The 12,907-nt window shown below is 39.6% G+C and overlaps 1 protein-coding gene across 2 annotated transcripts in view; it reads right to left on the reverse strand.

Annotated features, from left to right (window-relative positions):
• Positions 1-12,907, reverse strand: part of UBL3 (ubiquitin-like 3) — a 48,609-nt gene that overhangs the window by 9,180 nt on the left and 26,522 nt on the right. For both annotated transcript variants that reach the window (XM_010835894.1, XM_010835893.1), the window contains exon 2: positions 3,240-3,348. In XM_010835894.1, coding sequence (XP_010834196.1) covers positions 3,240-3,348 — 109 coding nt within the window. The remainder of the gene's footprint in view (positions 1-3,239; positions 3,349-12,907) is intronic.

A 12,907-nucleotide genomic window follows, 5' to 3' on the forward strand; every position in this document is an offset into this window, starting at 1 on the left:
ATACGTGTATCCATTCTCCCCCATCCATCCCCCTTCAGTGCCCTCTGACTCCCATGGTCCCAGGCCCCTCTCCTCCAGAAGGAAAATCGAGTTGTTAACACTTTGGTATGGATTACTTTGAATTCATCACACCCAAGATTATTGTGAATAGAATATTTCTTTTAGCATTGTTCATTTGGTCAATAAATTTGGAAAACTCAGCAGTGGCCACAGGATTGGAAAAGGTCAATTTTCACTCCAATCCCCAAAAAGGGCAATACCAAAGAATGTTCAAACTATCACACAACTGCACTCATTTCACATGCTAGCAAGGTAATGCTCAAAATCCTTCAAGTTAGGTTTCAACAATAGGTGAACTGAGAACTCCCAGATGTACAAGCTGGATTTAGAAATGGCAGAGGAACAGGAGATCAAACTGCCAACATCCACTGGATCAGAGAAGAAGCAAGAGATTCCAGAAAAACATCTATTTCTGCTTCACTGACTATGCTAAAGCCTTTAACTCTGTCAATCACAACAAACTATGGAAAATTCTTAAAGGGATGGGAATACCAGACCACCTTACCTGCCTCCTGAGAAACCTGTATGCAGGTCAAGAAGCAACAGTTAGAACCTGGATATAGAACAACAGATTGGTTCCAAATTGGGAAAGGATTTTACGTCAAGGCTATATACTGCCACCCTGCTTATTTAACTTATATGCAGAGTATATCATATAAAATGCTGGGCTTGATGAAGCACAAGCTGGAATCAAGAATGCCAGGAGAAATATAACTAAGATCATGGCATCCACTCCCATAACTTCATGGCAAATAGATGGGGAAACAATAGAAACAACGACAGACTTTATTTTCTTGGGCTCCAAAATCACTGTAGATGGTGACTGCAGCCATGAAATAAAAAGACACTTGCTCCTCCAAAGAAAAGCTATGACAATCCTAGACAGCATATTAAAAAGCAGAGGCATCACTTTGCTGACAAAGGTCCATAGTTAAAGCTATGGTGTTTCCAGTAGTCATCCACGGATGTGAGAGCTGGACTATGAAGATGCTGAGCATCAAAGAATTGATGCTTTTCAACTTTGGATTTGGAGAAGACTCTTGAAAGTCCCTCGGACTCAAAGGAGATCCAACCAGTCCATCATAAAGGAAATCAGTCCTGACTATTCATTGGAAGGACTGATGCTGAAGCTGAAGCTTCAATACTTTGGCACCTGATGCAAAAAGCCAATTCACTGGAAAAGACCCTGATGCTGGGAAAGATTGAGGTCAGAAGAAGGAGGCAACAGAGGATGAGATGGTCGGATGGCATCAATGAATCAATGGACATGAGTTTGAGCAAACTGGGAGATAGTGAAGGACAGGGAAGCTTGGCACACTGCAGTCCATGGGGTCTCAGAGTTGGACACAACTTAGCCACTAAACAAACAACATCACTCTCAGACATTTGAAAATGCTTTTCACAGTCTTACTTATCTATCCTGCCTGGCTGTGAAGACAATCTAGTATTCTAAGTTTAGTTACTTCAGCTCTTCTGAAATTCCTTCTTATCTATGACCTTTAGCTCCAGTCTCTTTCTGATTCAGGAGCTAGTACTGATTTGTTCCTTATCAGCAAGAAGAAAGACCCAGTCATTTCAAAGTATTTGTCTAAAGCAGTATTTCTTAAACTCGGGTCTATGAATCCTTAAAACAAGTTCTTTGGGTCTGAAAGTCCTCATCAAGAGTTTTTAGATTGTCTTTTCATTTTAACCTGATAACCTGGATGAGATTATCTAGATAGTTCAAAGTATTACCTTACAACCAAGTACAGCCTTGGGACTTCAGTGCTCATGTATGCGTTTAAGCTTATGATTGTACTGGTACCAAGCAGTACTTCTTTAATTGTCAAGAGGTTAACAAGAAAAGAACAAAGGTTGACTTAATACATAAATGACATGTTCCTGTCAGTGAAGGCTGAATGACAATTTGGTACACTGTGTGCATGAAGGGTCTGTGGTAAATCCACACATAACTGGGTTCTCTATAGCCAGCGGGAGAGGAGGCACACCATACTCCACAGTACCATATTCATGGGGTAAGCAATGAGTGAGTGTTAGCAAAAATATGCCACCTGGCACATTAAAGTTGTTAATTTGAACATTACTGGTTTTAGAGCTGTATTTGCATTTTCTTTATAGATCTGTTTTAGTTTTATGGTTGTATAGAAGTTAATAAGGATTAAAGAGTTTCTTCTAAAAGAGCTTCATATAACATTATTTTAGGGTGAGCAGTATGATCTAATTGATTCATTTTGTATACACTGTGTTCTCTGTTAATACAAGTCTTGTGCTTTAAGAAGTACAAACTGTTTTGGTTAGCTCCTCTGTCCATGGGATTCTCCAGGCCAGAATACTGGAGTGGGTAGCCTTTCCCTTCTCCAGGGGATCTTTCCAACCCAGGGATCGAATCCAGGTCTCCCGCATTGCAGGTGGATTCTTTACCGTCCGAGCCACCAGGGAAGTCCAGTAAAATTAGTGAAATCAGCACAAACAGTCGTATCACTAGGTACACGCAATTAAGAGGATCAAACTGACTTGGGTTAGCTTCATAGGAAGAACATAAGCTGAAGACTCGTTTGAGGATGGCACGAGTCTTATTACATGGAAAAAAACCAGAGAAAGGATCTCTCTCTCTCTCTCACACACACACTCCAAAATTCTGTCATGGATATTGGCTTGAAAATGCAAAGCATAAATGGATTTTATACCTTCTTGACCATGTAGTAGTTCAGAAAACAAAGGAAGTGACATGAATCAAACATTCACTTTCTGTCAAATGCCACCTAAGCAGGTTGTGTACAGAATAGACCAAAAATTTTTAAAATGTGTTACAATTTGTTAAAGATAGTTTTTCTTTGTTTTTACTTTGTGCTTTGGTGTAAAGAGAGTTACTGATATGAAGTGTGTGTGTGTGTTAGCTACCTTGTGTTTTCCTTTAAAAAATAATTTTCTTTTACATTAAAACAGCTGTAAGGCCACCCAGCGACCTGATGCCCAGGCTCCTTTACCATTCTGCAGTGAGGGAGTTGAAAGGCCAAACCCAGCAGGGATGCAGCAGCCCCTTCAACTTTAAGCCTTGTACCCTCAATCATTCGCTTGTTTTCTTATATTTTACTTACAACTTTTTCAAAATGTCTGTGAAACAAGGCAGGGCACAAGGAATCAACATTATTCATTCTCAAGAGAAAACCACTACTCACCCATCGGCCAGTTGTCATACACGTGCTTTGCGATGTCAGAAGCAGAATCATTAGGAGAAAATAGGAACTCTTTCGTTTTCCCGCTCACCAAGATGAGGCGCAAGTTTATCTGAAAGAAGACAATGATTCTTTTAAAGTCTTAACATTTTTAAAGTAAAATAACAACTTTTCATTTCAATCACATTCTCAATTAGTAATAATGCCATTTTCTGTTTTTTATTTACTTAAATTCTGAAAAGATTCTTTTTAAAGGTCTAGAATTTGAGACATGATTTTCATTATTTAATGCGTGTGTATGTGTGTGTGTGTGTGAGGATATATTTACCATATAAATGAACAAAGGGAAACCAAAATTCATTATGCTTTTATAATGTTCATTGTAATTGTTCAGCAATTTTCCACTGAACAGCTAATACAAGTTGTTACCCTGCAGATCACATCACTAAATAGGAAAAAAAATTCAGTTGCTAATATGCTTCTTAGAAAAAAGGAAGAGAAAAAGTAAACTATATACAACTTTTTATCCTATAAAAATCATTCAAACCTAAACAAATTAACCAGAAACTGTAATTTTGAAGAACTTCATTAGAGTTAATTGAAGAGTCAGTAACAGTAGTTCCTTTAATCCCAATGACATGATCATTCACTTTCATGGAGCTCTGTGTGACAAAGAACACAGATTCACCCTCAGTGGAACACCTAAGATGGACAGTAGAATTAACATTTTTGAGAGCCACTGGATTTACATTTCCAAGTCAATACAGATTTGCTTATACCATTCTTAATACAGTTTCCAAAATGTTCACTTTAAAATTTTTCTTTGTCCATAATTAACCATTTTTTTCAACCACAATATTCATTCATCTCCCTTATATATAGGTGAGGTTTTCTATACCTATAAGGCCTGTTATATGAGAGGAAATAATATCTTCCTAAAAAAGAAGGGTACAGCCAGAGCCCAGTTTCTCTACACACAGAGCACAGAGACTGCCAATGCACCAGGTCACCCAAGCTCTCCTCCTCAGTTACTAACATCTTTTTATTATTATTAAAAAAAAACAAAACACAGTAAGTCTGTAAGATGACAAAGTCTACAACGAATAAACTGGAATCTACTGCAGCACCACCAAGATACCAGGTCACTCATTTACTATCTGCCACCACCATGGCCACTGCTATTCCCAGGACCTCAAAATCGCCACTTTGAAAATGTACTCATAATTATAAAATATCTCCTCAAGCAAAATGCTATATACACCTAACTCTGCATTCAACGGGATGTAACTGGATTTCACAGCAGATGGAGTAGAATCAGGTTCCATATTAGAAACTGTATTCTAACTGCTATGTACCCTATTATCTCAATTTGTAAAGTATTTCAAAAGATAAAAGAAAAATAAGTCTATATTTCAGGTGAAAAGCCCTTTCGATATGACCTGTGCGAATTTTTTGCTGCCTTTCCTAAATAAAATGAAATTATACCAAAGAACTTAATACAGGAAGAGGTCTGATGAAACAACACTGTTGGAAAGAAGTAATTTGATCCAGGAACCTTAAGTTCCATTAGAATAAAATTCAAGGAAGAATTTACAATAATGATTCAGTTGTAAGAAAGCACCACCTTCTTTCTTTCCCACAACAAGTAAGTAATGAGTGACTGCTAAAGCAAGGAGCCTACCGTCTACATAATACGGTGTGAGTTTCAGTTCTCACACGTACATAACTATTCAACACTGTCTCTTTATGTGTGAATATGGGTAAATATCTATTTGCTGTGAACTTACAAGGAATCTTTTAATAGCTTCAAACTACTGCGGAAGGGCCCTTCAGCCATTAATGCCCAAGAAATTATGCCCTTCAAAATGGGTCAGCTACATGTCTGCTTCACTCAGAAAGAAATATAATTAAATCCAGGCTTCCTAAGAGGTATGCAAATGATAGGAACTTACTATTTCCTGGGATCAACTTTTAAGTTAAAAATTAATTTCTACTGAGCTTTTATTCAAGTTATAATATTTTAAAATAACGAAGAAAATAGAAGAGGACTTAACCATTATTTTCCGCAAAGGTTACACTGACACATACTTTAAATTTTCCCTAATATCCCTCAGCAAGAAAATGGAAAAATAAATGATAGTGCATCCTCATCATGGAAGCTTCCTACAATCGTTAAATGACGTGAGACACAGACCTATATGACTTGATGTGGAAAGACATCCACAATGTATTAAACAAAAACTAATACACACACCTCCACCTCATAAATACATAATGCTAAGTGCATTCATGCTGCCAAGTTCTTGGCTTTTCCTATTTTAAACCTGATACAATCACTGTCACTAAAAAGCTCTTTCACATTTCAAAATCAACAGTCTGACAAATTTATGTCTGTCAAGATGATCAGAATGTTGAAAACTTTTGGCCTGTAGATGTGTCTGACACAGTTAATTTTTGTTTTAAACGTTTACAGGTGGACATGAACTTTTCAGTTTGACACATATACTCTCAATTTACTCACACTGGTCTGCTTTATACACTTATACCTGGATGGCCACAGAAATTAAGTTTATAATTCTTGGTACAGTTTGAAAGTGGCTTAGAGCTACAAATTGAGAAACAAAAGAGTAAATCTTGAAGCAATCATCCAAACATCTAGCCATATAGGTTGGTCAGTAGTTAATTGTTCTTATAGCACAGTTAGGATTTCCTCAGCGGGTAAAGAGGGCAATGCAGGAGACAAAGGAGATGTAGGTTTGATCCCTGGGTCAGGAAGATCCTCTGCAGAAGAAAATGACAACCCACTCCAGTGTTTTTGCCTGAAAACTCCCATAGACAGAGGAACCTGGTGGGCTACAGTCCATGGGGTCGCAAAGAGTCGAATACCACTGAACAACTAAGCAAGCAAAGTATAGGTAGAATCTATCATGCTCATTCAGATTAAATGTCAATTACAGCTCCTCTCAATAAACGTATAGCAGTCCCTACAAATGTGAGCTAGTTTCTTTAGAAAGATTAAGTATTAATTATTTAAATACTTTTTAATGAAAGACCTTTTTTCTTCTTTGAAGCCAAGGTAAGTCAATTTATAAAATACCTTATTTTAAGAATAAGAATCTCTGCTTGTGAGGTACTGGTATTCTCAACACATCAACAGTGGGTTACAAACAACACTCTTATTTACAGCTTAAAATGTGATATACTCATATACATACTCATCTAAAAAGAAAACTGTTCATCAGGACTCTGAATGACTTGGTAGGAGATGGAGTTCTTATCACAGAATAATATACCCAAGGGATGGCACTTAGACCATCCAAATGAATGATATATATTTTATAATTACTTTGGAGGCAAAACAAATCAAAACAAGACTATCAGTGAAGCAGAACTACCATGATCATTTCCTGTAAAGCCAATGGAAACAAAAGAAGCTCTTTCATGCATGTAATTTCAAGTTTGTCTGTTTAAGATTTTCGGTCAAATTGATTGTGATTCCTATTTGTTGGATAATATCAATTTGGAGAAATCTTATCTACAGCTTAATTCACTCAACAATTAATTTTGAGTAGGTCAGAATGGGAAAAAAATTAAGAGGAAAGAAAGAGGGGTAATGGAAGATGGGATTAACTGGAACAGCCTTTGGAAATAAAACAGGAGATTATGGAGATGGGCCATGCCCTCTGAAAGAAATATGACTGTTTTTCACAAAGATATCAATGCACTGATCAAAAGGGGAACTCTTGACTTCTCCGAGAGTCTCTGAGGAGCAGCGTGAGTTCCAGGGCACAGAGGGGAGGCCTCTGCCTGCGCCTTGGTGGGGCTCATTCCTGCCTGTTTTTGCTAAAGGACAGGTAAGTGGCCAGTGGGAAAGAGGTTAGACTTTCTTTGCAAATCACTTTTTTAAAGTTCTCAATTCATCTCAAGGGGATTATATAGAGTTAAAAAAAATAAGTCAATTCAAAAGATGACGTGGTATATATGATTCCATTTATACAATATTTTTGAAATTACTAAGTAAGAGATGGAGAGAAGTGGTGGCCGGGTTCTAGGAAGAGGGGAAGACAGAGCACGGCTGTGTCTATAAAGGGACGTATAGGGATCCTCGGGGTGGAACTGAAATGCGTGCTGCTGGCTAAGCGGCCTGTGACTGCACAGAACTACATCGGCACAGACACTAATGAGGGCATGCGAACTGGAGAGCTCCGAATAAAGCCTGTGGGTTTCATCAGTGTCCACTCCCTGAGGCTACCGAACTACTTACAAGATGCTAGCTATCATTAGGGAAAACTAGGTGAAGGCTGTATGGGATTTCCCTGTATTATTTCTTACTATCCCATGTAAATCCATAATTACCTCAAAAAGATTATTTTAAAAAGAGCTTGACTTCCTAAAAATGTATATGGTGGTATATGTTTGTCTTTACTTATCTTTCTTATTTTTATCTGAAGGTGAACAGTGCTTTTTAAAAAATAATTCTGTATCAAAATAGCTACTTCATCTAGAGTAAAAATACAAACTACCAGTGACTTAAGATATGAGGCTGAAAAGAGATAAGTGTATTTTTTTTTCTAGACCTATGGACTTAAATGGCATGTTTTGAATTTCTGTTAACTGTATGTTAAAGAAAAATGGAACGAAGGAGGAATATGTTCATGTTTCTACACAGGACTGATTAAAAACAAATTATTCAAATAACTGCGGTGCTTAGATATGATAATTACATAAACTTTCTTTCAGTTGTTCATTTATTCAGACATTTTCTGAAACTGATACAGTGCTTGGTGCCTGATTACAAAATATTTAACATGAAACTTATGGAGATTTCATACCCTGGAAGCTAGGAGACATACAAACAACTGATTGTGGAGGAGGGGGTGGCTACAAAGTGCTCAACAAGTATTTGCTAAATGAATATAAAAGAGAAAAGAAAGCAGAACCTGTGAGCTGGAGATTCCAGGGTAGGGTGTGTAATGTACAGTGGCCAGAAGTAAAACCGCGACTACCCACACACCTAGTTGGTACTCAGTCTAGCGGACTCTGATGCTACCACCCACCTCTCAGAGTCCTGGGAATGAAAGGAGAGATGTTAGCAAGCGGGAGGCTGAGAGCTGAACCTAGGGCACCACCAGCAATACCCGCTGGGTGCCGCCCTGCTCAAGTGGCCCGTGGCCCAGGCAAACTCCTCAGCAAGGTCTCCATGATTATCCTCTGTCACCCCAACCCCTCTTGCCCCACCATACCCCAGTCGCATGGACCTTCTTTCAGGGCCTCAAGCTGCCAAGCTCTCTGCCTCAAGGCCTGTATCCAGGTTGTTCCTCCTGGCTGAAATGCTCACTGCCCCACTCCAATCCACACACACTCTGGGCTCACATGCTTGAGAGGGGATGGCATAAAAAAATTATCCTGCACCTAGTCACCCTGGTGAAGTGATAAAACTACATTTTCAACAAAGAGCAGGGAAGAATTTCAAAATATAACTGAAGAAGCCAAGAAAGCATTCCTACTTTTTTATTGGAATGAAGGAGTACTCCTATTTGTGAAGAAGTTGTAAGGGATTCATGAAAACAGATTCTACCTTCTAAGAAAATACACCTGGATTTTTGTCTCTGAATTTACTTGTATTATGTACTCATAAACTAAGGTACACTGAGATTTGCTAAATGGGTTAAACCTATGGGATCTTTACCTTCTTTTTAACACTTAAAATGATGAAAATGATGTAGATTCCAATGTACATGAACTATTAAATCTGTAGCAGTAAAAACTCAATAAGAAAGAAAGTAAAGTCGCTCAGTCGTGCCCAACTCTTTGCGACCCCATGGATAGTAGCCTGTACCAAGCTCCTCCGTCCATGGGATTTTCAAGGCAAGAGTACTGGAGTGGGTTGCCATTTCCTTCTCCAGGGAATGTTCCCAACCCATGGATCAAACCCAGGTCTCTCACATTGTAGACAGACGCTTTACTGTCTGAGCCACCAACATCTACTCTGAAAAATAGGTAAAGGAGAGGTCAAAGAGTCCTCTAGCTTAAGTTCCCAAGTAAAATTATCAGGGAACACAAGCCCTGCAACAGACCACAGTGATAAAAGAAAAACAGTTGCCCTGAACAGGGAAAAAAAGAACAAGGCATTTTAAAAATCATCCTATTCTTTACAATATGTTTGTCAGTCAATTGATTATTCAAAAGTGATAGCCAGCTCTCCTGTCCAAGAAGAACTCATTCTGGGCAGCCGTGAAGACAACGATTGTCCCCGGCCGCCTGGATCCGCAAGCTTATTCAGCTCGCAGACGGCTCGCGTCGACCTGTGACTAGGGATCCCATCACTCAGTGGTGCCCCAGAGAGCCATGACCTCATGTGCTCCTGACAGTGAGGTTCTCATTTATAACTGGACGTCTCTGGAACACTCGTGAATTCTTACTTGAATATAATTGCTTTATTACTTATTATTTATTAAATTTTAAAGTCACAATAAATGGTTTTACTTAGGATTCGTGTGGCAAATTACTTTGCTGCAAAACTCCACAAAATGAGCAGAAAATGGAAAAGGCAAACATGATAAATGCATCTACATCAGTACATAATGTTCAGTACAACTGCCAGTAAAACAGCACAGAAGTCTGCATCTATGCAGGACATGCCACCTGAGCTAAGAATGTCTATCGTTTTTTAACATAATCACGGAGTGCTCCTCATTAGGCGTGAATGCATCAAGGCTATTCATTTAGAAAAACACAAGACGTGTGTTACTGAAGTTGTTACTGAATATAAATCCAGCATCATCAAAACATTTAGCATTACAATACAGAAAGCAAATGCAATAGCAGCAGATGGCTTCAATTAGATTGTAAACTCAACGGCAGAAATCACAAAGCCTTGGATTGCAGGAGACCCTGGTTCAATTCCTGGGTCAGAAGATCCTCTGGAGAAGGGACAGGCTACCCACTCCAGTGTTCTTGGGCTTCCCTTGTGGCTCAGCTGGTAAAGAATCCGCCTGCAATGCAGGAGACCTGGGTTCGATTCCTGGGTTGGGAAGACCTCTGGAGAAGGGAAAGGCTACCCACTTCAATATTCTGGCCTGGAGAATTCCATGGACCGTATAGTCCATGAGGTTGCAAAGAGCTGGATACAACTGAGCGACTTTCACTTTTCTTTCTTTGGATTCCTTCTATGTCTTTACTTCCTTCTACTTCCTCCCACCATCAGCCAGTTTGTTTGTTTTTTGTTGTGTGTTTTTTTTACAGATTAGGTATCTGTGGCAGCATTACGTATTACACATCCTAATGAAGGCATGCTACAAGTACTGAACCAAATAATCATGCTCCCTAAAGTGCGTCAATAAAATCATCAGGGGGCCATTAGAGAGGAAGAGAAAGAGACCATGATCAGGACGTTGTCTCTAAGAAGCCATAGCAACACTGAAGAGGTAACCTGACAGTCCAAGTGCTTACTAACAATCCTTATTTCAAAGTTTCAAAGCCCTCTGAATGTCTACAATCGCTCTACACACTTTTCAGTCTTTAAACTGCTATTATTTTGGTAATTTCAATCTGAATAAGGTGACCTGAGCATATACAATTAGAAAGTATGTGGAAAACAACTTCTGAGCAGTCTTGCTATGCTGCAGCACAGCTATTGCACAACACACCTGTGTATATGAATTACTTCTCAGATGAGAATTTAGCAAAGAATTCACAACTCTGTAAGACTCAAACTACTCATCAAACTACCATTCTGGTCATTTTTGTCGTGCTTGATGTTACTGATGGTGGTGACAACAAAAAGATTTACTGACTACTTAGCATGTGTCAGAAACTGTGCTAACTACTATTGTATAAAGCAGATAGTATCTTTATTTTCCAGATGAGCACACTGAGGCTTAACTGAGGTTAAGCATCTTGCCAGAGTTAAGATTACTGCACAGCCGGAGGCTGGTTATCAGCCTGACCGCTCACTGCTCATCCCGGACACCGTGCCAGCACGTCACTGTTCTGGGAGCTAGGTTTGTTACTTGTAACACAACTACTACCGACATGTTTCATACTGCAGAGTTCACAAAATTTATATAAAGTCTCTGGATACTCACACCACCCTCATTTTCTCACCTACCCAAGGTCACGTGCCTGGTGGCTAGACAAGGGCTTACATCCAGAGAATACCCTAACTACTCAGAATCTACTTTAAAGCTCAAAAGAGACAGTATGTGAAAGTATTCTGTAAACTCTGAAACTTTCTGCAAAAACATAAAATAGCATATTATTATCCATGTTCCCTGATTAGGGAGGAAATGATTGTATTCAATGATCTCTAGAGTTCCATTTAGATGTAAAACTGCAAGTTAGAGTTTTTAAGTTTTCCTTTGCCATTAGAAGCTAATTTTAAAAAACAGATTCCCACCAGAGGAGTATTAACATTTTTTACACAGTATGATGACGCTCTACAAAATTTTTCTTTTTCTCAAAATAATGTTAAGAATCTCTCCATGATATTAACCACGCATTCAGCCGAAAAAAAAAAAAAAAAATAGTACCTACTATGCACAAACTGGGTATGAAAAGAAGCAAACGGACAAAAGATCACCTGAGAGAAAGTGCCATGAAACAACCAAGACTCTGGAACAGGGAGCTTCAGGGGGGCTTCACTGAAGGCCTAGCTGAGGACCTAAAACAGGAGCTGGAGATGCCAAGAGTGGGCAGCACGACACTCCAGGCAGTGGCCCAGCGCGTATGAGGACTTCAAGGAACAAGGAAGAACCTGACAAGTGCAGGGAACTGCACTAGCGACCGAGGAAGGGTGGCACAGATGAGGCTGAGGAGCTCGCAGGGGCTGGATCCGCTCACACAGCCTGGGAGGCGTCTGAGTGTTCACCGCGAACTGTGAGACATTTAAAAGTTTTAAACAGCGAGGCTCACAATTCAAATTCCACTGAAGAGCCCTTTGACTGCTGTACGGAAAAAGCGGCTGATGAGATAAGATGAGAGCCCAGACTGAACACCAAAGAAAAGTTAACACTTTCAAAGCAAATCAAGAGCTGGCAAAGGAAACTGAGAGGGGGGAGCTAAGAAGACAAAGGAAAAAGCTGTGCATGTGGGGCCACGCAAGCCAGGAGAACAAAGTGTAAAGGGAAGACCAGGTGAGCTCCTATTTTAAGTTCTGCTGAGAGGCCAAGTACAATGAAGACAGAAAAGCATTTTCTGGATTTATATCCTAGAGATCACTAATGACCTAGAACAGTTCCGGGGCATGCAGCCCATTCTGTGCACAACCTTTGTAAATATTTAATGACTACTTAATTTCCCACTAAGTGAAAATACAGCCATTTTTTCCTATAAAAGAGTTTCCTACATAGGAATTATTTTTTAATTCAATTAAAGAACATGATTTACCTTATTTGAACTAACATTGCTTATAATACAAACTAGGAGGGAGAACTCTCAACACAGGAAAGGAGCTGCAGAAAGGACACACAGGGACACAGGGCCCCTCTGTCTCAAAGGCTGGTTCCTGCGCTGGTGCTGCGTGTGCCCTCACCACTAAGACTGATGAGTTGCCAGCCTCCACAATCAGGGCCTGTCGGGCCACTCAAAACGCCAGCACCATGCATGCCTGGGCCCTTGACAACTCCAGTCAGTGGGACAGAGGTTACAGTACCTGGGAAGGAAGGCCCTTC

Source organism: Bison bison, unplaced genomic scaffold (assembly GCF_000754665.1).
Source record: "Bison bison bison isolate TAMUID 2011002044 unplaced genomic scaffold, Bison_UMD1.0 scf7180017864056, whole genome shotgun sequence".
Lineage (NCBI taxonomy): Eukaryota > Metazoa > Chordata > Mammalia > Artiodactyla > Bovidae > Bison > Bison bison.